Source organism: Eublepharis macularius, chromosome 1 (genome assembly GCF_028583425.1).
Source record: "Eublepharis macularius isolate TG4126 chromosome 1, MPM_Emac_v1.0, whole genome shotgun sequence".
NCBI lineage: Eukaryota > Metazoa > Chordata > Lepidosauria > Squamata > Eublepharidae > Eublepharis > Eublepharis macularius.
The window spans coordinates 128277006-128302021 of NC_072790.1; the positions used below are offsets into that span (position 1 = coordinate 128277006).

The 25016-nt window shown below is 42.9% G+C and overlaps 1 protein-coding gene across 1 annotated transcript; it reads left to right on the top strand.

Moving 5' to 3' along the window:
* The first annotated feature begins 147 nt into the window (after positions 1-147).
* Positions 148-24422, top strand: NUP43 (nucleoporin 43). Its single transcript, XM_054991775.1, has 8 exons — positions 148-308; positions 1625-1747; positions 1955-2032; positions 2671-2839; positions 5801-5936; positions 6813-6964; positions 9535-9657; positions 23058-24422. Exons 1-8 carry the CDS (start codon positions 189-191, stop codon positions 23270-23272), a joined length of 1116 nt encoding a protein of 371 aa, XP_054847750.1. The 5' UTR covers positions 148-188; the 3' UTR covers positions 23273-24422.
* Positions 24423-25016: the final 594 nt, after the last annotated feature.

Here is a 25016-nt window from a genome sequence, read left to right on the forward strand (position 1 = left end):
GAATGTAATCCCTCTATCAACCAGCAGCGCCGTCCATTGAGCGAAGCCGTGTTTCGTACATATTTGATCCCATGCGAGCGCCGTCTCTTGTGGCTGTTGTAAGCCAATCAGAGGAGCACGTGTGAATAGCGGCGGAGGCGGGGAAGCTGAAGGCGGGAGCGTCTCAGTCCCTGCAGGGCCTCCTAAGCATGGAGGACGTGGTGGCTAAGTATGTCTCTCAGAAAGTCAGTAAGACCCGCTGGCGGCCCGTCTCTGCTACGGCCCTGCAGCCTCCCGAGGTCTTCGTTACCGGCTCGTGGGACAACGAGGTAATATGTGAATGCTCGCTCTCGTTTCCTTTGGGGTTTCCGAGTCAAGCCTCTTTCGGTTTCCTTGTTACAGGAAGAGCCGTCAGCTCGCTTTTGCCGTCTCTTCAAGAGGTTTTAAGCACGCTGTGCACGGCCTTTGCTGGCTTCGGTGCTACGGTTTCGTTTTCGGTGGCTGTCTCGTAGCTGTGGCACGCATTTCTCACGGAGGTCCCTTGGTCGGACTCCGTAGTGGCTCAGACTAGAAGAAACTGAATTACTTTTAATGTAGCTGGGTCATTTGTTTTGGTTTTGTGTGTTTGTTTTACTGATGATAATTTCCTGCCCCGTCGGCAATGGGCAGGATAGAGAAATTGCGATGTATGGCTCACAAAGTAAATTGCGATGTTGGCTCACAAAGTAAAAACAACATAAAATTGTTAAAAACAGAAACCCGCCGAGTGCATACACGTTTAGCAGTGTAAAATAAGTCTCCTAAAGCTGTTCTGAAGCTAGAAGCAGACTGTAAAAACAATTTTAAAAGTTTAAACTCTTAACTTAAAGCCTGGTGTCTAAAAGAGAGTTGGGTACATGCCGGGCATGCCTTAAGGGACATTCTTCAGGTGAGGTGTGACAGTTGGAAAAAGCCCTGTCTTTGGTCACTGCCTGATTCTTCTCTGCAGGGGAGGGCTTGGAGAGGAAAGTTTCTGAGGAAGATCATAATTATAGAGCTGGACAGTATCGGAGGAAAGTTTGGGTGTTATGAGGCTTTTGGATTGGGATGGACTAGGAATGATGAATATGAACTGACAAGCCTTCTCTTTAGTTTTCATTGGGCAGCACAACTTCATTGAAGTTTCCTGATTCTGTTTCCCCCCCCCCCTTTATTTCAGTCTCTCAAAGATTTCTGGGCTCTTATTGTTGTATGATAATTCAGTATTTCTATCTTTAGCCAAAAATTGACTCATAGAAAAACCACAGAAATCAGACAAAACATATTACAATTAGAAATCAATGTAAAATGTTTCCTGGAAAGGGGATTCTCTGCCCTTTTTCTTAGGGTCTCATCTAAGGCAGGTGGAACAAATCTAGAAAGTTTGTGTTTATATTCTTTTCAATGGCTATGTGATGTTTAGACAATATTCCATACTTTGAACCCTATGAATATGGTGAATTTGAGATGATAGCATCTGTTAAATGGTCTTGAGCCCTCTTAAACTTGGCTGGTTAAAAAAATAAAGGCATGGCTAGTATATATGATTGTAAACCTGGGAAGTGATGTATAGCTTTCTATACAATATCATGATTTTAAATAAAGATGGGGGTGTGTACTCTTTTAGGAAAACACTGTTTCCATTTGGTCTGTTGGAGATTTTGAAGGCTTGGGCTCAAGCGGAGACTATCACGGAGAGCCGCACCTGCTATGTGATATCCAGCATAGTGGTGACATTACAGATTTGCAGGTAAAAAGTACAAAACAATGGTTTTTAAGTGACTGAAAGTCACTTAAGTAAGATGCAGGGTAAGTGCAATTATTCAAGTAAGAAAAGGGGCTCCTTATTTTTATTGTTTGGGAAACTTCCCCCATGGGATACTTGCAACTGAGTTAGTTGTGAACTAGTAAAGTAAGATGGGAATCTTTAACATGCCTGAGATTTGTGTTTTATTAGTTCTTGGATCAGGAGAGAATTGTGGCTGCTTCATCCACTGGAAGTGTGACTATATTCAGGCATCATCAAAATAATGAGGTAACATTTCTTTTTAGCTGTTCTGGCAGTTGTGCCAGTAATTGTATGTTTTTGTAGTTCCTAGAATAATTAAGACATATAGGGAAGTTAAACTTGAAAATTTTACATGGTAAGAATGTATATTTTAAAATGTATTGTTGGATAGGACCTAGACATTCTTCGATTATTACTTTCCAATTGCTTTCAGATTTTTAAATGAGTAGCAGAAACAAGTATCTTGGTCACAACTGTTAGCTGACACTAAATTATTACATTCCTGAATTTTAGGGAGGATTTACTGAATGTATTCCTTCTGTGGGGCGGGGGATTGATACAAGCTTGCAGTCATGCACTTATCTTTGTATAAATTTCACTGACCAGGATTTTCTTCTGAGTAAGAATGCTTTGATTTGAATTGCAGAGACAAAGTACTGAAAAGTTGCTACTCTGTAAGCTAGTTGCTCAGTAGTTGTTGAATTTAAGATGGAGTAGAATGTGTGTGATGGTTCAGCTGACTATTAAATGACCTGAGGCTTTTGGTGGTTTTTATTGGGGGGGGGTGAGGGGGTTAGTGTTTTGGACTTGGTAAAATGGTAAGGTTTCTCATCAGTGTTCCTGAATATGGCAGCTGTTTTGATTCTTTCTCATTTGTTTCATAGACTCTGTCTCTAAACCGTAAATGGGAGAAGGCACATTACTATAATCCATCGTGTAGTAGAGCATCATGCACTGGAATCATCTGTAATAGCCCTGAAATCTTTACTGTTGGTGAAGATGGCAAAATAAATTTGTTCACAGCTGACCGTATGGATGCTATTCGTACAATAGGTAGATAGTTAAGATTCCTGCACTCATCTTAAATACTTGTTCTGCCATGTTGTAAGCTTCTTTGTTCATCTTAAAGGTAGGGATGAAAGTGCCATCAGTTGCATTTTTCTGCATTTTTCATTGTCATCCCTGAAGTGCTTGAGTATCATTGTCTATGTTCAAGTTAACAGAAAAATGACGCCCATAACACTGTATGAAGTTATAAAACATTTTAGAATCATCCATCACAATCTGCATAAGCTATCCACTGAGGCCTGAGAGACTATGAAATGAGCAGTGCAATCTGGTAGCTCTCCGTCTTTCAGATTCATATCTTAATCCAAGTGCAGGTAGGCTTTTGGAGAAGAGTACTCACAGATCAAAGAATATTGTAGACAAACACTTTTCACTGATGTATCCTAAGAACTCTTCAATGCTGATGCAACAGATCTTAAAGAGTGAGATCTTTGTGGATTTGTTGGTTAAAAGTGTGTTTCTGTAGTTGTCAAAATGAAGATGAATGCAAAACTTAAAATGGCTTCACTGGAAGAGATATTTTAGATGCAAATGTAATAATGTTAAAATTTAAATTGGCTGCCTGATAGTTAATGTGTCTCTGGAATAAGTCTTTGTTTACTACAGCAGTTGACACACAGAGTCTTACATATCGAATGATTTGGCTGCTGAACTAAAAAGGTTTCTTGATCTTTTCCCCCCACTTGCTGAAGTAACTGACCATCTTGCATGTCCCACATTAGTACTTATAAGAGGCCTTATCCCTTTTTTATAATTTTCTGGTATTTTTTCTTGAGTGACTTTATATTTGAATAAATACATATTGTACAGGATTTTAAGAGGCATAACAAAAAAATAACCACAGAAAGTAAAGGGCAATAGATGAAGAAAGTATTTCTTTATTCAATATTAATGAAACACCTTCCTGTTTGTGAATAGTATAATCTTTCCCTGTACTGTGATATAAAATAAAGTTGGAGATAGAAGAACTAGACAGCTGGTACTAGACAGTCTATTATAATAGGCCCACCATTATATATGGAATGCAAGACTTTTTGACAGAAGAGGACTTGCTTATTCTTGATGGCCCAACCTTGCTTGTCCTGAGTGAAAGTCTCCATACGCAACATTGCACAAAGACACCTTCCCCACAGGTAGCTAGATATGTTGCTTGGGAAAGGAGTGCTTTATATGTGTGTTCAGCAGTTATTTGGATTTTCTTGAATATCTGAAGGAAACATTTTTCTGATGTCTTAAATAGAGCATGATATGATTCAGGAGGGCTTTTTTTTGCACAGGTTGGAAGGCTACACTGTAAGTAAATAGTCAAAGAGATGCATTGGTAAAGGGATAGGGACTGTAGACTAGTACTATGTTCTGCCTGTTGCTGTAAGTATTTTTTTAATTTATTTATAGTCCACCTTTCTCACTGAGACTTAAGGTGGATTACACAGTATGAGGTTAAGGTAGGGGTATCAAGTACATTTCAATACAGTACCATAAGGTAAACAGATACAAGTTTAAAAGACATAGCATTAGCAAGGATCCAGGACAGAGTAGAAAAAATACTGGAGCAGAACAATCAATTCTAGAACTAACATTAGACAACATGGAGTGCTGGTTGTACTTAGGAGTACATATTTAAAGCAGCAGATAATATATAAGGCAAAAACAGTGATGAAGTCTATGAAGTATGTTCCTACTGTGTCATTTCTGCTTCGTTTGATGTTTCATGTTTAAATGCTTATGTTTTGTTTCAGGTTCATTTAGGCTCTGTTTTAGATTTTTGCATTCCAAACCCTATTGCACTGTTCATTGCATGTCCCATCCTGTTGACTGTCTTACACTGTGTAATCCCCTTTGAGTCTCAGTGAGAAAGGCAGACTTTAAATGACATAAATATTGAAGAAAAGCTCCAAAGGCACTGAAAACTGTTCACAGAGTAATTTTAGTACACCCCAAAAATGTATTGTATGCCATGATCATAGTTTATCCACCCATCCATTTCAATATTATTTCTCTCTTCCATGGAGGTCACTAGGGCATCTCTGTTTTTCTGTTACTCTTTAGCTTTACTGGTTGGTAATTCTACCATTTGGGAAGTGACCTATAAATATTCTAACTTTGGTTTTGGTTTGTCCTGAATCAGATTAATTCATAACTGGTTTTTATTTGGATTATTATCTTCATTTGAAGTTTTATTTTTCTATCACTCCCCTGGCAGAAAAATCAATAAAGCATAAATGTACCGTCTCATTCAATTACAAGGGATAATCACCTGAAAAACATTAATTACAACTTTGAAACTGCCAAGTGTGCCTAATACTGTATTGGCAGTGACATCCATTTGTTGTTAATTATATGAAACAGTCTTTAGAAAGGATAAATTTCTACCTCATGTATATGGTGTTGAGTATATTTGGTAAAAATTTTGCATCTCAAGGATACCTAATGTGTATCTGTTGTAATTCTTGTTACAGATTTTCAGTGTTGAGATATGATGGATATTGCTGCTAATAAGAGAAAAATTTCTTAGCTATTTTTCTTAGTGCCAGTTTTTTGTTTTCTTCTGAAATAGGTTTAGCACAGCCACTTTTAGGTCTAATTTTAAATATAATTTCAAAATTTTGTTAATCTCCTATTATTGACATTTAGTGGCGATAATGTGCATCACTATCCTCTTGTGCTTTTGTGCCACTAAATTAAAGCTTTTTAAAGTTATGCTAAGGTTTACTGTAGTCACTATGGGCATTGGGAGAAAGTCTGGAATGATATACTATCATGAGGAAGTTTAACCGTTTATATGTGGGCTTCCAGCTGTAGCTTACATGTAAAAAACAGTAAATCAACTGGGGGAAACCGATAGCTGGCACTAGGAGAAGTCATGTTTTAGATTTATCTACTCCTTGTATTGCTGCTTAAAAAAAATGAAATAAATAACATGAAAATATTTTTGATTATCTGCAGACAATGCTGACAGCAGTACACTCCATGCTGTGACATGTGTTCGCACAACTGAGATCCTGACAGTTAATTCAATTGGTCAGCTCAAAATATGGGATTTCAGACAGCAAGGAAATGAGCCATCACAAATATTTTCATTGTAAGCCATTGACTTTTAAATTAAATTGTTAAAAGTCAGTATGTGACATTTAATTAATGTTTTAGCTCAATTTAATTTGACAGTTGTACCTGGATTTCCCTTTCTCTTCTTCCTACCTTTTCTAGAAGCGTTTTCTTTTAATATTATACATTGGTGCTTTTGAAATAACGAAACCTAGGTCCATTAAAACTGTTAATCTTTTAAATTAACAAAATGCCAATAGTTTTCTGTAAAAACACCCAGCTTTTATTCTAGACACTTTTCCAGGTGGTTCAAAGTACAATTCTGTGCATGTCTACTCAGAAGTAAGCTCCACTGTATTTAGTGGAATTTATTCTGGGGTAAGTGTGCATAGAATTCTAGCCTTGGTATACATAGTGCTTTTAAGTTTTTCTTTTAAAAACAAAATGACTAGTTAGGCAATTATTAAGGGCTGAAATAATTTAGTAATTGTTTTGAACTCTGTATGCAGTTTTTTCTGTTTAACAGAACATCACCATATTAAATACATTTAGTGTGCTTGCAAACCCTGACTTAACTACTATGTATCCATAGGCAGAAGCAAGGTGTCAGCTGAAGCTTATGAAGATTTGTGTATGATGGTGACTTATGCTAAACTGATGCTTTGATTTATCAATAGGCCAGCAGATTATGTTTGTGAAGCATTGTCAGACCAGGACCTATAAAGGACTTGCTTATTTTTAGAATCTCAGCTACTCTCAGGACTCAGCTTATTTCCGTCTTAATAGACCCAGGCTATATTTGACTTAAATCATCAGCTTAGTTTTGTGTATCCTTGGTTTCTAGTGTCTAGTCTGTCAAAGACTTTTAAAAAGAGAGTGTATTGTTCAAAGAGGTTTTACTCTCCCTTTGCAGGTCTGGGGAGAGAATTCCCCTACACTGTGTTGACAGACATCCCAATCAACAACACATAGTAGCTGCAGGTGGCCAAGATGGAGTGTTGACTATTTGGGATGTAAGGCAAGGAAGCATACCAGCTTCCTTACTAAAGGCTCATGAAGCAGAAGGTAAGCATGGAAACCAACATTTGTAATTTTGGGTCCTTTTTATTGTTGTCATGTTTTTTAATTATGAATGTGGTCCTCTTCTGTGTGCAGAGTCCTTCTCTCTCCTCTTCCACCTGTGGGGAAGGACACTTGGGAATAAGAGGTTGGGTTGTGTCTTCTATATCCCCATTCACGCTCCCTCATCTACTCAGTCATATTTATGAGTGTAAAACTTGACCAAGCTGAAGAGAACTGAATATGAAACCAAGTGTTAGTGCAGTATGTTTGACTAGGATCTGGGACACCCAGATTTGCATCTCCACTCTACCAAAGAAGCTCACTGGATGACCGTGACCAGTCATGCTCTCTCTGCCTAATCTACCATACAACATTGCTATGTGAATAAAGTGAGGAGGGGAATCTGATGAGGGGAGCTTTAACTCTCAAAAGCTCATATTTTGGAAATATAGTTGGTCTTTAAAGTGCTATTGGACCTGGATCTTGGGAAGGCAGCAGCGCCACCATTTTGGTCCTCTCCACTGCCTCTCTGGCTACTGTAGGGCCTTGGGAGGGTCATGTTGCCATGCTGGACCTCCCTGCCACCTCCGCAGCCCCTCACGCCTACTGTAGGATGGATTGCCAGGTTCTCTTACACTCTGGATGGAAGACCTAGCAGGAGTGCTGCCAGAGGGGCATATAAGGGCCCTGGAGTGCATCTGTGCTCTGCAGCTGTCTGATTTGGCCCCAATTCAGGCCGAATCGGGCCGCTGTGGAGCCTGGGATTGCTGCTGGGGGGGTGATGGGCCCTGGAACGCTCCTGCACTCCGCAGTAGGCCGATTTGGCCCAAAATGGGCTTGATTCAGGCAGTTGCAGAGCACAGGAGCATTGTTGAGGAAGCAGAATGGGCAGTGGGGCCGAGAGGGACCTAGAGTGATCCTGCACTGCACAGCCACCTGATTTGGTCCTGATTCAGGCAGCTGCAAGGCCTGGGTGCACTGCTGGCGGGGGTGGGGAGAGCCTGAAGCTCTCCTGCGACTTGCAGCCACCTGATTCAGCACCAATCTGGGCTGAATCAGGTGGCTGTCGGACCTGGGAGCAAAGCTAGGGGGTGGAAAGGGGGCTGGAGCACTATTGCACCTCACAGCCATTCTATTTGCACCTGATCCGGGCTGAATTGGGCAGCTGCGGGGCCCAGGAGCACTGCTGGGGGAGGTAGAAAGGGGCCTGGAGTGCTCCTGTGCCCCGTTGCTGCCTGATTTGGGCAGCTGCAGGGCTCAGGAGTGCTACCTGGGGGCGGGGCCCGGGCTACCAAGGGCCGGGGGAATGGCCCTGGAGCAATCCTGCGCACACTGTGGGCCGAACTGACCCGTTTCCAGCTGAAAGTGGCCGACTTTGACCTGCAGGAGCATGCCTGGGAGGCGATTTCCCCTGTTGGCCAGGTAAGCGGTGGTGGGGGTGGGAGTGAGGGATCATTCTGGGGCTTCCTCAGCAAGCCATGTTGCCAAGGACTCACCTATTTTCCCTGTGGAGGGGCGTGTCAGCGCGCCTATGTGGGGATAAAAGTGAGTCATCACCAATATGGCTTGCCTTTTATATGGTAAGATTCTCCCTTACCTCCTGCTGAGATAAAATTTCACTGTGCTTCTGCCTAGGATGGAGTACATAACCTTGATCATTTGGTGCCTTCTACACCATAAAGTAAATAGACAGCCAGAGATAACAGTTTTTAACCATTTTAGTTGTTGGTGCTATTGCCACTTGCATAGCTTGGCTGTCCCCACAATCCAAAATGGAATAAGAAACTAGGAGAAAATAAAATAAATGGTCAGTCTTGTTTATATGGAAAAATTAGAAGGTTGCAGATCAACGTCACTCGTTCTTTTCATCAGATTATCTGTACCCACCCTTCGCAACAGTTTGCCATGTCTCTTTAAACACTGCACAACACAAAAGTTGTGTTGCTTAATTTTGCCCTTGTTCAAAGCATCACAAATGAGACAGGCAGTGCAAGTGTTGTGTGTGCCATGAGCTCTCTATTTTACTCTTGTGCAGTAACTACTTTTATGTGTTAACTGGATTAAATTACAAAATCTGTTGCAATGTGTTTCATTTTTTTCCCTGCTGCTTGAGAGGGCAAGAGTTGATCTAATGAGCTTAAACTACTGGGTGGTAAGTTTGAGTTGAATGCTGAGAGAAACTTTGGAATAGTGAGGCCTGTTCAACGGTAGAACTACCTGCTAGGTGTCTTCAGGCAGAGGCAAACCAACAAATATTTTTCCCTATGTCAGGCTACATTTCTGGGCAAATGGGAAAATAAAAATTTAAATTTCAACTGTGAAGATGAAAAAGCTAATATGAGAAATTATACTTGCACAAAAATCTTTCCTTGAGCTCTCTGAAGTTTATCCATTAGATTCCTTTTACTAGTCTGTGATTACTAGAATAGCAATTGAGAAGTAGCTTCTGTTTTTTCCAGGCATGCACTAGTAACAGCCAATAACCATAAAGTGTTGTGTCTCTGTGTTCTTTACAATGCTTTTATGTGTATACTGATCTACTGTGCAATAAATATGTGTGTTTTCTTTTTCAGTGTGGGAAGTGCACTTCCATCCTTCCAGGCCTGACCATCTGTTCACTTGTTCAGAAGATGGATCTCTGTGGCACTGGGATGCATCCATGGATGTGTCTGGGAAAAAATCTCTGCTGCATACAGGTAAAATTTAACTTACATTTTGTATTAGCTTGAAGGAATCTTGTTGCTGTATTTCAGTTCCTTAACAATGAGAGACTTATTTTTCATATTAAGTCATTGTTGGTTAAATACTCTAACAAAGCATATTAATTCTTAGAATATCAATTATCTTGTGCTTCTGGCAAATTACCACAAAAACTACCATGAAACACTAGGCAGTAACAGAAAAATTATAGAATATGTTATGTTGATTTTATGCTCCAAACACTTGGTCATGTATTACTCCACTTCTTTCCCTACATCATTTGAATGTTTGTCACAAGTTGTTTTATTTTTTAAAATTATACAACACAGAAATACGCTACAGAGATTCATACAAAGCAACAGATAAATCCTGTCCATTGTTTTCATTCCATAATATGATAATTAATATCCAATGTTTGTTAAACTTACCAGAATCACTCCAAGCTTTTTGTTATGTTAAAAAAAACCTGACCAGATTTTATTGAATGATTAATTCATAGAAGGAAGTTCTAATTCCACCTTTCAGATACACTTACAGCATTACCTTGGGCTCAAAAGGTATATTATTACCTTACCCTTTGCAAACAAACTGAACAAAAGTTCATGGTGGTTCTTCTGTGCAGGCACATATTGGGACTGTGCATGTGCAGGCCTGCCGCGCGAAGATTTTTATAGCTTCTTAAAAGTGCCATTAGGAGTCGCTTCTCCAGGGAGGAGCAACCCCTTTCCTCAGTTCTGTCTTTGCCACTGCGATGAGAGGATCTTTGCTCTTAGCTCCATTCTTTGTTCTTTATCTCAGTGAGTAATTCTTTGGATTGATTCTCAATATTTTTTGACTTCGGACTGTTTTCTATTTTTGATCTTTGCTTTCTGGACTGTTGTAGTTGTGATTTGGCTGGGTTTTTGGATTTGGACTGTTCAACTTTGGCTTGCTGTAACTTCTGATCGCGTTGCAGAAGGCACTGTTTAAAAAGTGCATGAAATATGGCATTAAGATGACACATTCTGACCAGCATGAGCTGTGCTTATTATGCCAGGGAGAAGGCCATAATGTTACTGCCTGCACATTTTGGCAGCAGTTTACACAAGACAAAAAATAAGAGAGCCTTGCCCTTAAAAGCTTCTCTATGGGAGAGGGCATTTTCTGGCTCCGATGATCCAGCAGCTAACAAATATGCTGCAAAGGAGCATGTCTCTCAACCAGGTGCAAAGGTGGCAAAACCTTCCGCCACTCCCGACTGTTTATCTAGGGCAGGCTCTGTGGTGTCATCTAAGTCAGTGGTGAGGTCGGATCTGACCGCTGGGAAATCTCAATCTCTCTGCACTTCGTCGGATCTGAGGCACTTTTCGGAGCCTCCTGTTAAGTGGCTAAGAAAGTGAAGCACTCCTCACATTCGGAATCGAAGGAGGGTCAGAGCCAAACCCCGCCAGTCATGGAGCTGGCTGAAGTGGTCCTCACTGACCCTCGGACTCCTTCTCCACACTTTAGTTCACCTGAATGATCCGTTTTGTAGGGCAAACTTCAGGAGATTGAGTTGCCTCGCAGGCGTAAGTATAGTGTGGAACCTGAACATGGATCTGCTTAGAGGGTGGAACCAAGAGCTGATCAGATCTGGAGCAGGTCAGTAATGTTCCAATCATCGACTGTGACAGACCACAGCTGTCATGCTTTCGGCAACCAAAAACCATCAGAACCGAGGCTTTCCTATGTGGCACAAAACCATCATGCATGCTGTGTATCTTCACTTTACCACTGCCAATGGCCTGAAGACTTGATGGGGTTTGGCAGCTCACATCCAAAACCTTCTACCTCTATGGGTAGGGGTCAGCTTCAAGTCGCATATTACCTGGATGAGGAGGAGGAACTGGCACCAGATTCTTCAGACATCAGATTCAAGACCACTTCGGATCCGTCCCCAGACAAAAACGTGGGTCCTGCAGTAGGTTCTCCGTTTGAACAATTGAGGATATATGTAGAGCAGATGAGAAGGATGGCGAAAGCCCTCGACCTGGATGTCTCCTTCTCAACACCTATGGTGTGGGGCAAACTTGTGGGCAGGCTCTGCAGTGATGCCTCTTCTGCAGTTGCTTTCCCAATTGTTGAAGGATTGGATGATGTAATTCTTAAAGCCTGGGAACAACCAGCAGAGCTTCCAGCAACCTCCAAGAAAATAGAACTGATGTACAAAATCAAACAAGACACATGGCCCTCATTATTCACTCTCCTTCATCTTCCCTTGTCACCAAAGAGGTTCAACGTCAACACTGCCCTGGTTCTCATTCACCACCTCCAGACAAAGAAGGAAGGAAGATAGATGCATTGGGCAGATGACAATATTCAGTGTCTGCCCTTAATCTGAGACTTTCTAACTACAATATGTTCATGGGGAGTTATCAACTGTGTCTTTGAGAGAAATTGGGTTCATTTGTGATAGACCTGTCAGAGAATAAGAAGGCCATGGTATCACATTGTATCTGCTGCTTAGAGAGGCGATTCACCTCTCTAAGCAACAGATGAATGCTGGTCGGCATGGTGTCAAGATGTTGGCAAGAAGAATGGCTGGAGCCATCCTGATGAGGCGTCACTTCTGGCTCAGATCTATAGTAAGTACTCCCACCAGAGACTAAGGCTAAAGTAGAAGAGATGCCCTTTTGAGGCCTCTGCACTATTTGTCTCTGGGACGGATGATGTTCTGTCTTAGAAGAAGAATTGCCAGACAGCAAAATCCTGCCTGAACAATGTAGCTTCAAACAAGGTACTTTCTGAGGCACCAGTACTAGACTTACGATGGGCCCCATGGGCAATACTACTAGCCACAGAAACAGTCTCAGCTGTCTTTCCAGCCTCCTCAACAGTCTAGGAGACAAGGACTGTATAAGGCCTTGCAGTCCACTCCTCAGCGCAAGGAACCTCAGGGTCATGTGAAACAGTTGACTTCTAAGTGCCACTTCTACCCTGGCCCCTACTCAGGCAGGCTAGCAGCATTTTTCTCTGAATGGGAGTCAGTAACATTCTGACTCTTGGGTGTTAGCCATCTTGCAGAATGGCTACAGGTTAGAGTTTGTAGCGCTACCTGATAGCATTGTGCCTTCATTGGCTGTCAATACTACTACCTGAACTAGAGGATGAAATTCAATCCCTTCTTAAGAAAGGAGCTATTGAATAGATCCAGGATCTCTTTTGACTTTGTTACAGGCATGGCCTCTCTGCTACTTGAGGGAGCAAGGACCATTAAATCTTTACTGGGAAGTTTCATCAAGACAGGTTCCAACCAGTCTGGAAGATACAGACGTTGTTGGGACACATGGCAGCCACTACAGCCGTGATTCCCTTCGCATACCTGCACATGCAGCCTCTCCAAAATTGGTTTGTCAGAAAGTTTACAATTCATTTGCCTAGCAGAAGTTGTCAGTACCGAGACACATACTAAAATCGCTATTGTGGTGGACTGATGATGAGAACCTGTTTAAAAGCATGCATTATGGTACAAAGCATCACCAAATTCCAGTTACAACTAATTCATTATCCCAGGTTGGGGCGTACATTGTGGTACTATGTCTATACAAGATGAGCGGTCCATCGGGTAACAGACCTTTCACATTAATGTGCTAGAACTCAGAGCCATCTCCTTTGATCTTATGAATTTTACAGCTCTTATCAGGGACAAGAACGCGCTGATCCAGACAGACAACACCAGTGCTATGTACTATGTCAACAAACAGGGAGGCATGGCTTCATTGGCCCTTTGTGTAGAGGCTATGGCCATCTGGAATTGGGCAATTTCCAACAATGTTTCTCTGGATGCCATTCACATTGTGGGCTCAGACAATTCAAGAATAAATGTGTTAAACAGGGTTCTGGGTTCCAATCACGAATGGTCTCTGAACAGTGTGTGTCAAGGAGTTCCAGACCCCTGGGGCCCAGCCCAGCTAAGGGTAAGGGACACAGGCTGCCTGGAAGGTCCTGTTGCAAATAGCAAACCAGATAAGCTGCCACCAGCTCCACAGTCTATCCCTAGGCTAAGGAGTTAGGGAGCAAAGCTCCAGAGCCTATTAGGGAATTTAGCCAAAGCAAAGTCTACCTTGCAAGGGTAAGCTTGCAGGCAGAGTACTACAGCAACGTTTAAGTCTTTGATGGAATGTCCTGGTAGATTGAAGTGTTCTCCCACTGGTTTCTGGAACTAACAACAGAACACCACTGGTTGTCACCTATAGCTCCCAGCTCAAACCCATCCAACGTATCATTACTGAGCTACAACCCATCCTGGAAAATGATACCTCTCTCTCAGAAGCCCTGGGTGGAAGACCTTTCCTTGCCTACAGACAGCCCCCCAACCTTAAACAACTTCTCACTTACAATCATGAATCGGCTAGCAGAGTCACCAGCACAGGTACCAGGCCCTGCAACAGACCCAGATGCCAGCTCTGCCCCTATATCTATCCAGGGAATACAATTACAGGACCCAATGGCATCAACTATACTGTCTCTGGCTCTTACAGCTGTTCATCCTCCAATCTGATATATGCCCTCATGTGCCAACAATGTCCTTCTGCTCTGTACATTGGACAAACCAGCCAACCTCTACGCAAAAGAATAAATGGACACAAATCTGACATTAGAAATGGCAACGTCCAGAAACCAGTGGGAGAACACTTCAATCTACCAGGACATTCCATCAAAGACTTAACGGTCGCTGTAGTTCAACAGAAACCTTTCAAAAACAAAATCCAACGGGAAGCTGCTGAATTGGAATTCATATGCAAATTTGACTTTGTCAAGCTGGGACTGAATAGGGACTATGAATGGTTATCTCATTATCACAGGTAACTGATTTCCTTTACAGAGGCAGGGTCAGGGGGAGTCCAGTGGCACCTGGCGTGGGCTTTCGAGGACCACAATTCTCTTTGTCAGATGCATCTGGCGGGGAGGACTGTGGTTATCGAGGGCTTGTGCTGCAGTGCTGCTGAACTCTTTTTGATTTTGCTACTACAGACTAACACAGCAAACTCCTTTGAATCTTTACACAAGCAAACTTATCCCCACACCAAAAGGAGCTGTCTGCATCTCCATATCAAAGGAGTTGTTTACATCCCCCCTCTCCTCCTCTATATTTGGCCAGTTTCCTTCTGCCCTCCATGCATCTGACGAAGAGAACGTGATTCTCGAAAACTAATGCTACAATAAAATTGGTTAGTCTTAAAGGTGCTACTGGACTCTTTTAGATTTTACCCCATTCATGTCTCCGAAGATCATTATCTTCTTGAAAATTGAAAATGGATTGGAAAACAGTTTCATAAAAACTTTCTCTTGCATTGTGCATATATTGTTGCTAGTGTGTAAATTTTGCCTTCCAGGAGCCTGATTTTTCAAAATCAAATATCTTCTATCAGAGTCTCTTAATTCTTCTATAACATTTATTTGTAAATTGTTTATACAAACCGCAATACCTTTAAAAATGATAAATTCTTAATAAACACACTAATACATACAAGCAAAAAACAGGAACAAAGCCCCAAAGAACCATAGAAATTATACTATGATATAACAGGAAGGGTGGACAATCCTGTGCTTCATTGGCTCACATTGGCTCATGTGAGATCTGAGGGGGCTTGAGCCCCTTAGCCCCCACTGGCTGCCCGGGGGGGCTCAGCCTCCCCAGGCCAAATCTGGGGGGGGCTCGAACCCCTCAGCCCCCCATAGTTTACACCAGGGGTGGGCAAATGGCCACATGCGGCCCGCGAAGGAGTTTTTTGCGGCCCATCAAGACTGTCAGAAAAATCCCCCTTAAACTGAGATTTTACGCAATCTTTTCCAGAATGCAACAGTGCCGTTTCCCAAGCAAACTAGCTGCAACAGAAAAGGTCTTTTCCTGGGAGTGTGTTCTTAGGAAGGCAGAGCGGCGGCTAACTTTGTGCAACGCAGAGCAGCAGGCGAGGTTTGCCCGCGCTGGCCCCATTGCAGGAGTCCCCACCGAGGGCCATTTCCGTTTCTCCCCGGGGGATTGCGCTGCGAGCACCGCCTCCCGAGCGCCCTGCGCTGCTCCTCCCTCAGAGCTCTGCTTGCCGCCTGGGTAGTGCATTTCGGCTGCTTTAGGAACAACGCTGCCCTTCGTGGAGTTGCAGACTAGCCTGCAGCCCGGCAGTTGCCCTGCGACCTGCTAGCCAAGCTGTGCTCAGCAGTCGCCTCCATCCTCAATAAGCCTGTGGAGGTGAGCGGGGATCAGCGGCGAAATGCCGTAGGCAGGCGGGTGACCTCCAGCGGGCGCCGCTCCAGAGGTCACGCAAAAGGCAGCAAGCATCCAAACGAGCTCTGCCTTGCACATGAGCGCCTGGAGGGCAGCCGGCCTCTAGCTGGAAACGACCTACTCTGCTGATGGGGATCACAGACAGAACCACTACACTCAGGATGTGAAAATTTCTGTGCAACTTTCTATGTTCTCCAAAATGTTCTCATTTATTACTAAGGGCAGGATGGCAGAATTTAGAAAAAAAGGTCTTTTCCTGGGAGTGTGTTCTTAGGAAGGCAGAGCGGCGGCCACCTTTGCACAATGCAGAGCAGCAGGCGAGGTTTGCCCGCGCTGGCCCCATTGCAGGAGTCCCCGCCGAGGGCCAATTCCATTTCTCCCCGGGGGATTGCGCTGCGAGCACCGCCTCCCGAGTGCCCTGCGCTGCTCCTCCCCCAGCTGCTCACAGCCAGGGGCGGATGACCTTGGGCACGTCTCCGAATAGAGTTCTGCAGTGGGCAGAGCCTGAATACCCTCTCTGGATAGTCACGAGGCCTGTCCCAGGCGCCGGTTGTGCCACATAGGCTGCCAACCTCCAAGTGGGACCTGAGACCTCCCTGCATGTCAGCTGGTCTCCGGAGTATAGAGAGCAGTTCAGGTCTGCTTTGGAGGGTGGTCTCTATGACATTATCCCCACCGAGGTCCTTCTACTTCCCAAATCTTGCCCCAAGGCTCCACCCCAAATCTCCAGGAATTTCCCATCCTGGAGTCAGCAACTACAAGTAGTGCAGGTCTGATTCCTCTGCACGTGAATAAGGAGGGGTTGGGCAGCCCCCCCCCCCAATGGGAGTTTTTGTTTGAAGCCCAGGGGAAGAAACCGGGGGGGGGCAAACATTAGTCCCCCACTTGAATGCAATCATTTTAAAAGGTGCGGCCCTCCGCTAACCTCCGCTCCCACAAAGTGGCCCCTGAGACAAAACAATTGCCCACCCCTGGTTTACACCTGTGCCCACCACAATCTTCTCCATGTTGGTTAACAGCCGGTTTATATTGGTTCAAGCTGGAACCAAAGTGAGGCAAGCCTGACCACACCCACTCCCAGCCTGACCACATCACCTGACAAGTATGAAAAGGGACGTGTGACAAGTCTGCTGCTCTTGGCACACGACCCCAAACTACAGGTGTGAAGTTAATTACCAATTAGCCAGCAAGAACAGCTTATCTTGACTCAAGGACAGAGCATACATAACTTACTGCTAGCTAAAGTGAAAAGCCTCTCGAAAAAGGGGGGAGGGAATTTCTCCAGCCAAGGAAGCTTCCAAACCAGCTCTCAAAAGGGCTTCCCATACTCTTAAACGTAACGTTTTTTCTTTACAGTGTGTATTTAAATCCCCTGTTCTATCTTTGGGGTGTTCTGGAGGTGGATCTGTTTGCCATGGTCACAAACACCAAGGCCCCATGGTTCTTTACAAACACCAATGCCCATGGCAGGGAGTGACCCTCTCTCTATGGACAGTCCACATGTTTTACATGTTCCCACCTATCCCATTAGTACCAAGGGTTCTTTGCAAAATACAACAGGACAACACAGATGGTATCCTAGTAACTCCGTTTTGTCCAAGACAAATCTGGCTGCCAAGATTACTAGAGCTATCCAGGCAGACATGCGTGTCTCTGCCCTTAGTTCCAGACATCCTTCTTTGGGGGGATTTGTTCCACCACAACCCAGATGACCTACACCTGACAGCTTGGCACATTTGACCAATGTACTAGATTTTCTGGTAGAGGTACAACACATACTCTTAAATGCTAGAAGGCCTTCAACACAAATATTATATGGCCAAGTGGAACCGCTTTACTTTATGGGCACAAGAGAAGGGCATTTCTGCCATTGATTGCACTTTACCTAGTATGCTTGAATATCTTTGCACTTTAAAGGCTCAGGGTCTGGGTACGACTTCTCTGAAAATACATTTGGCAGCTATTTCTGCTTTTCATAAGCAGATTGAGGGACTGACTGTATTCTCTCACCAAGTTTCTTGTCAGTTCCTCAAGGGAATGTTTAAACTTTATCCTCCAGTGTCACCCCCTGTCCCTCAGTGGTCACTTTCGGTGGTCCTGTCACGTCTCATGCTGCTGCCATTTGAACCATTGGCAACTTACTCACTGAACCTACTATCTTCGAACGTGAGTTTTCTGGTAGCTATCGCCTCAGCCAGGGGACTCAGTGAGCTGTCAGCACTTAGAGCTGACCCCCCCCCCCCCATTCCTCAAGTTCCATGACAATAGAGTGGTTCTCATACCCAGCCTGAAGTTTCTGCCCAAGGTTCTACCCACCTTTCATGTGTCACAAGACATCACACTCCCTGTGTTTTTCCCCAACCCACAGTCTAAGGCTGAAAAAGCCCCCTATTTCTTGGATCTCAAGAGGGCATTAGCTTTTTATTTGGACAGAACAAAGGGGTTTCGTACTGACCCGCATTTATTTGTATGCTTTGGGGATCTAAACAAGGAGAAATGAGCTTTGGCTCAAACTATCTCAAGGTGGATTGTGTCAGCTATTTGATTGGCTTATCACCATGCAGGCATTCAGTGCCCTTTAAAGGTGAAGGCCCATTCAATCAGGTCTCAAGCATACCCAGCTTTTCTGAGAGGTGTCCCTGTAGCCCATATCTGTAAGGCAGCAACCTGTTCTTCAGGTGACACGTTTGTAAAACATTGCACCATAGATGTCAACTTGTCTTTGGACATGTCAATGGCTATGGCTGTGTTGCACTCTGTTTGTGTAAAAGGAAAGGCTATAAATGGATGCCAAATTATCTTGAATAAGCAGGTTTACACATACTGGCAGCACTTTATGATGCTAGTTATATTGCCTTCAATTCAGGATACTTAACATTGTGTGTGTGTGTGTGTGTGTGTGTGTGTGTACACGTACGTACATACGTAGTTAGCAGGTTGTATCAGCACTTTCTGGTGTTGTTTTTTCTACAATTGTTCATGCCTATTGCACTGTATTTTGCATTAACATAATGCTCTAAGGTTATTCTCAATAAAACTTTGAGAGATTCACCCCGCCTCCTTTGTGTGTGTGTGTGTGTGTGTGTGTGTGTGTGTGTGTGTGTGTGTGTGTGTGTGTCTATATCTATCTATCATCTATCTATCATCTATCGGTAATCTCCCGATGTGGGATTGCACAGAATAACAACAATGAAAACAGAGTTGTACATACCTGTAACTATTGTTTATCAAGTTCTCCTTTGCGGGCACACATCCCTCCCGCCTGCCTGCTGGGAACTCTCAGAATTATTTGGTTGCATCAAGACAACTCAGGAGAACTGAGGGTATAGGTCACGCCTCCCTGTAGTCATGTGCCCATTTAGGCAGGAAAATGGGTATCTGCGTGACTCGGGAGAAGCAGCCCCTAATGGAGCTTTTAAGAAACTATAAAAATCTTTTGAGTGGCAGGCCTGTACATGCACAGTCCCAATGTGTGCCTGCACAGAAGAACTCGATGAACAATAGTACAAACCTGTTTTCTCTGAACTATCTGTATCTTAGGGTAGAGCCAGAACATATGGAATATATCTGCCACAGATATACCACACCTAGATCTTGTACTGAATTATGTATCAGGGCCAATTTGTGAAGTGTTAAATACCACTGAAATAAAATCTGATAGGTACCCAGTTTCCTGGGGGTAAAGTGTAGATGACTGGAGAAGGCAATGGCAAACTACCCCATAACAAAAATGCTAAGAAAACATTGTGATGTGATGTCCCCCCATGGGTCAGTAATGACTTGGTGCTTGCACAGGGGGTTATCTAAAGTATCCAATGGTTGTCCCTCCAAATATTAAGAACTCCCAGAACAAAAATACCTTGTTTGTTCATTATATTATGTATCTATTTTATTTACACCCAGCTTTTCCCCCAGTGGGTACCAAGAGCGGCACACATCATTTTCTCTTCAATTTTATCCTCACAACAGCCCAATGAAGTAAGTTAGGCTGAGAAGGCGTGACTGGAGCTGATGGTTTTTAGCTGGGGACTGTATTTTCCCAGGAACAACTGTATGAACTTATGAATGTCATTTGATTAGCTCCTCAATCAAGGACAGGAGATCTCACCATGGAAAAAGGGAATGTGTTAAGTGGGGATGACTCTGCAAGACCTTTGTTGCACTGGACTCCTATGGGGCTGGCGGGACTGCAAATCCAATTGCCTCTTAATCACTCCGCATTCCTGTGCGGCATTCCATGCATGCCATGTTCTACCGGGCAGGATTCAGCAACTGTTGGAGGCTCTCTGGTGGCAGTACAGCAGCCATTTTACATTCAGAGGCCTGGTGATATTTTAATATCACAAGCAACCATATTAAAATGGCAGAGGCTGGGCCAACCGCTTACATCTCCCTCTCCACTTAATCCTCACCACAACCACCTTGTGAGGGCAGATTAGTCTGAGACATTGCAACAAGCCCAAGGTCATCTGGTGGGCTTTCATGGCAGAGGAGAGGATTCAAACCTGGTCATCTTAGGTCCTGGTCCAAAACTCTAACCAGAATACCATGCCAACCGCTGCTTCTCAGCTAAAGTTCTTAGAGTAAAAAAACAGCTCTGATTGTTGGATTCGATAAAAACCAGGCAAATAAAAGCAATATGAAATTCTCTAACACATCTAAAACTGAACTGGTTCCTAGTTCACTTGCAAGTTTCCTTTTGCAGTCTCTGGATCCTATCATCTGGACTAATCTTCCATATGTGAGAGCACAAAGCTCCATTATCATCAGCCCACTATGTTTAATATGTTGGGAAAACGTGTGCCTGAGTTTCTTTGTTTTGTACACTTTGTGGTTCTGATTGGGCTCCATTTTCTTGTGTGGTCAATCATGAGCTAATCTTACCCAGGATGACACTGACTGGAAGAGGAAGATTATTTTCTTCTTAAGTAAGAATGAATCTGTATTGAGCATATGACCCCTTGGCGAGGAGTCAAAACACTAGGGAGGCACTCATGGGCACTGAAGAGGATCATTCCATAAATAAAAAGCTCCAGCAGACCAGGAAAGGCAGCAAAAAGGGGGAGAGGATTCTAACGAATCTGTGGAACCCATGCTTACAATGCATTACAAATGTCTTGCATAATGATGTTAGACTGGAAAGTTAAAGAGGACAGTATTATGACTGGATTGGGGCCTCCTAGCCATAGGTTCCAGCAGTAGGCTGCCATCACCAAACTGAAAGGCTTAACCCCTCAGCCACCATTTGGGAGCTAGTGAACCCTCTATGGATGTGCTAGGTTCTATCAAGTGGCTGACCAGGTGGCTCGTAGGTGAGGAAACCTTTGACAGAGCTTTAACTAAAAAAGATATTTGTTGGATTATAATAGAATATTAAAATTAGAGAGTACACAGTATATAGGAAGATGGAATGCACTAGGCATAGCAACTAATAAAAAGAAAGAAAAGGAAAAGGCCTAATATCTAATTATCCTTTGAGAGTTACAAAAAGTACCTGGTCATCCATGCTGGGTGAGTTAACATCCCTTGCAGAGGTACAGGATAGAGGCAAACCTCTAGCCACCTTCTTTCCCTATCTCTAGTGAACCGTGCACCTAAAAGGCTGCAGAGCATTTTTAAACCTCCTTTCCCTAGGTGGGGAGGGGGTGGATGGGATTTCCTTCCCTCTTAGGAAGTTAGGAACAGTGTTATAACTTCCTTTATTTTGTGTAGTTCAATTTGGTGCCTTAAACCCATTTGTTATTTCACCCTCTGGGTCAGTAATGCTGCTACAAGGAATTCAGTTCCAAACTAGTTAATTTTCCCCTGGATAATGTGCCCAAGCATTAGGCTTCTTCGTGGGACTATGTGGCCCTGAGGATAAGGCTAGGATATATAGAAATCACATATATTCTGGGGTGAACAAAAGAACCCCAAAATAAACCTTTATCACATGAAGCTTATTGATTTCACCCTATTTCTTAAGCTTGGGGGTTTCAAAGACAGTTATCTGTTCTTAAAGGGTTTTTTTCATAGTGTCAGTCACAGAAATTTTCCACACAGGTCTTCTTTAAGAGAATAAATTCCACATAGACTTAAATTTGTTCAAGCCTTTCCACACAGCTTGCCTGACTTAGGAGGAATATTTTCTCTCAGAAACACACAGTTCAGACTTCACACAGATTGCCTTACTGAACTAGAATGAGAATCCTCTCAGGCTTCCACACAGGTTTCCTTCTTTGCCTAGACTGAATACTTCTCTCTCCACTCAGCAACTAAAAAAAAATTCAGTTCACTCCACCCCTAGAGTACTGCTACTGTCCAATCACATTTCACACTTCTCAACTCTGCTTATACTCTCAGTCATCAACCAATCACCTCATTCACTCATCCCTCTCTTCACTCCCCTTCTGTAACACACCAAGCATTTAAAGAAACACACACACTACAACCAATCTCCCTGTAGCCATGACCCAACTGCCATGCATCTCGATCATGACTCTCATGGCCCTGGTTTTATGATGGCATCGAAAAACTAGCAAAACCTACATTTGGCTATCACAAGATGTCAGATAACATCCTAAAGAGAAGTATCGGTGAGCAAATGGCGTATCGCCCTGCCAGTGTTTTGTGTACCTTCCTTCCCGAGAGCAGATGTGCTTTACCAGGGCTTGTTCAGAAAGGTGAATTACAGACGAATTTGATATTGGAAGGCCTGCTCATTAATCCTTAGCATGACAGACACAGGTTGGAATATGTGAGTACCAAGGATGAATTGCAGCTGCACTCTGATAGCTCAGGAAATGAAAATATCAGTTACTTGCAGCTTTAGTAGGGATACCTGAGATGAAGGGTGTAGACACACTGAACTGATAAAATGAAATGTTAGAGAAGGGGGAAGTACTGGAGTTTGTGGCATATCACATTGTCTACCCCAAATACAAAGACTTTCTCTACAGTGCTATGGAACTAAGCAGTGCTCTAGTAGTACTTGTGTACCAAGAGATGAGAAAATTAAAAGCTTCTGACTGAGTAGGATATAGATTCTTTGGGGAATGTTGATGTTGAAGTCAAACACTACTGACGTGACATGCAGAATTATATGCATTGCTTATTTCTCACTTTACGTTTTGAAGACTGAAATTGACTATCCTAGTTTTCCATTTATTACAGGTGGGAGAAGCAATACATTTCTGTCGCACAATGCTATTAACCAGTCTTTAATAACCCCGTGGCTAAGCAACGATCCTGCTAAAGACCGTATAGAGACTACCAATTTAATTTCAAGTCCAACACTCTCTGTTAATACTTTAGATGTTTTAGGATCATGTCTTGTATATGGAACTGATGCAGAATCTATTTATGTTAAAAAGAACCTCTTTGCATGACTTCTATTCCACTAAAATGACAAAATACTGTAATTGTGATTCTAATTTTTAAATTTAGGGTCCATAATACTTCAGTAAAGCCGTAACAAATTCTAGGGACATGATTTGGAATACAATACGGCTATTACTTACATTAATCTTGAAGTCTCTAGCCATTTGAACCTTCCATAAAGTAAAGAAATTGCCATTTAAGTATTGCACAACAGCGGTTCCTTTATTTCTACTAGTGTTCACAAATTGAAAGTAACTATATTGACAATTGTTCAGTAAGCCAATACAAGCAACAATAAAGACTGTCAAGTTGTCAAGACTGGTAAAGAAAGAATTGTGAAATGTATTTGACACCACCTTCATGGGACACAGATTTGCCTACTTTAGATGACCACAGCTGTGCTATGGATCCTATTTACACTGACACCTTGATAGACAGAATTTCACTTGGGATTTCCTTAAATGGGTCTCCATTCAAAGTCTTAATGAAATAAGTTTCAAAAAAGTATTTTTAAGGATTGTATTGTTAATATTTAGGTTATATTTCATATTGTTTTTATTAAAGTGCCATTAAAGGTTGATTGTTTTGCCTTACTACATTTTGAAAGTTAATGCAACGTTACAGATTCTGAACCATGTATTTACTGAAACACAAAAGTGCGGCTAAAGTTTTCTTTGCAGAGAAAATACTATATATACATTAGCACAAGTCATTGAAGGCTTTGTCCAGACGAGACCATATTCACATGCAGGGACAGTTAGTGGGTGACGTTTGTAGGTGGGATGGACCAGTACCATTTTCTGGAACAGCGTGATGCCGTGTGTGTTCACTGGACTTGCCCCACGAGCCATAAGACTGATGCCTGAGACTACACTCCTTTTATTGCACTGCTAAGGTGGCAAAGGTGAATGTTCTGCTTCCTGACTATATGCTTCTGCCTCAAGAAAGGATTCTAACCCAGCAGAGTGTCAGTTGGTAGGCCTAGAACTTGAAAGCTGGAAAATACCAAGTCTGTGTTTCCTTGATTCTCTTTTGCGTACTTCGGGATTATCGTTTATTAGCTGCTTCAGAAATGGAGGATACTGGCTTGCATGTTCAACTGGTCTCTCTCGCTAATTCCTGTGCTTGTGTTTTCCTAATAAAAGGTGCATTGTGTTGCTTTTTAGTATTTGTCAATTGAATTATGCCGCCCATAGCTGTGCTACAATACTTGGATCCTGGTGTAGCTCACCGGTCCCAGCTTGAAACTGGCCACTTGCCTCCTACAGCGCGCCTCTTTGCTGCATAAACAAAAGGTTATAATGACCACTGGAAATAGGGGGCTGAGAAATCCCTTCTGATATATTGGGCGCAAAGAATTCCAAGAGCCTTCACTGTGTTTCACTGAAACACGCTGAAATACTGCCAAGGTGCTGATAAAACAAGGAAAGAGATAATGGATTTAGTCAGTCATGATCCAGGGGAGCAGAACGAATACTCTGGATCAGGAACAAATAGCTCAATGGGAGAGCAATAATTAATCTGGAATGAAAGTAATCAGATTTTAATCTGTCTGAGAAAGGCATGCTATATAAATTACTAAAGTTTATGTGTATCGATCTCAAACTGGCTCTGGGCAGTGCAGACTGTTGTACTTTCAGGGACTAATTTCACATGTGGTGTAGTGGCGCTAAGAGTGATTTGAGCTAGGCCCTGGGAAAGCCAGGATCAAATCCTTCCTCTGCCATGAAAGCTTGCTGGGTGACCGTGGAC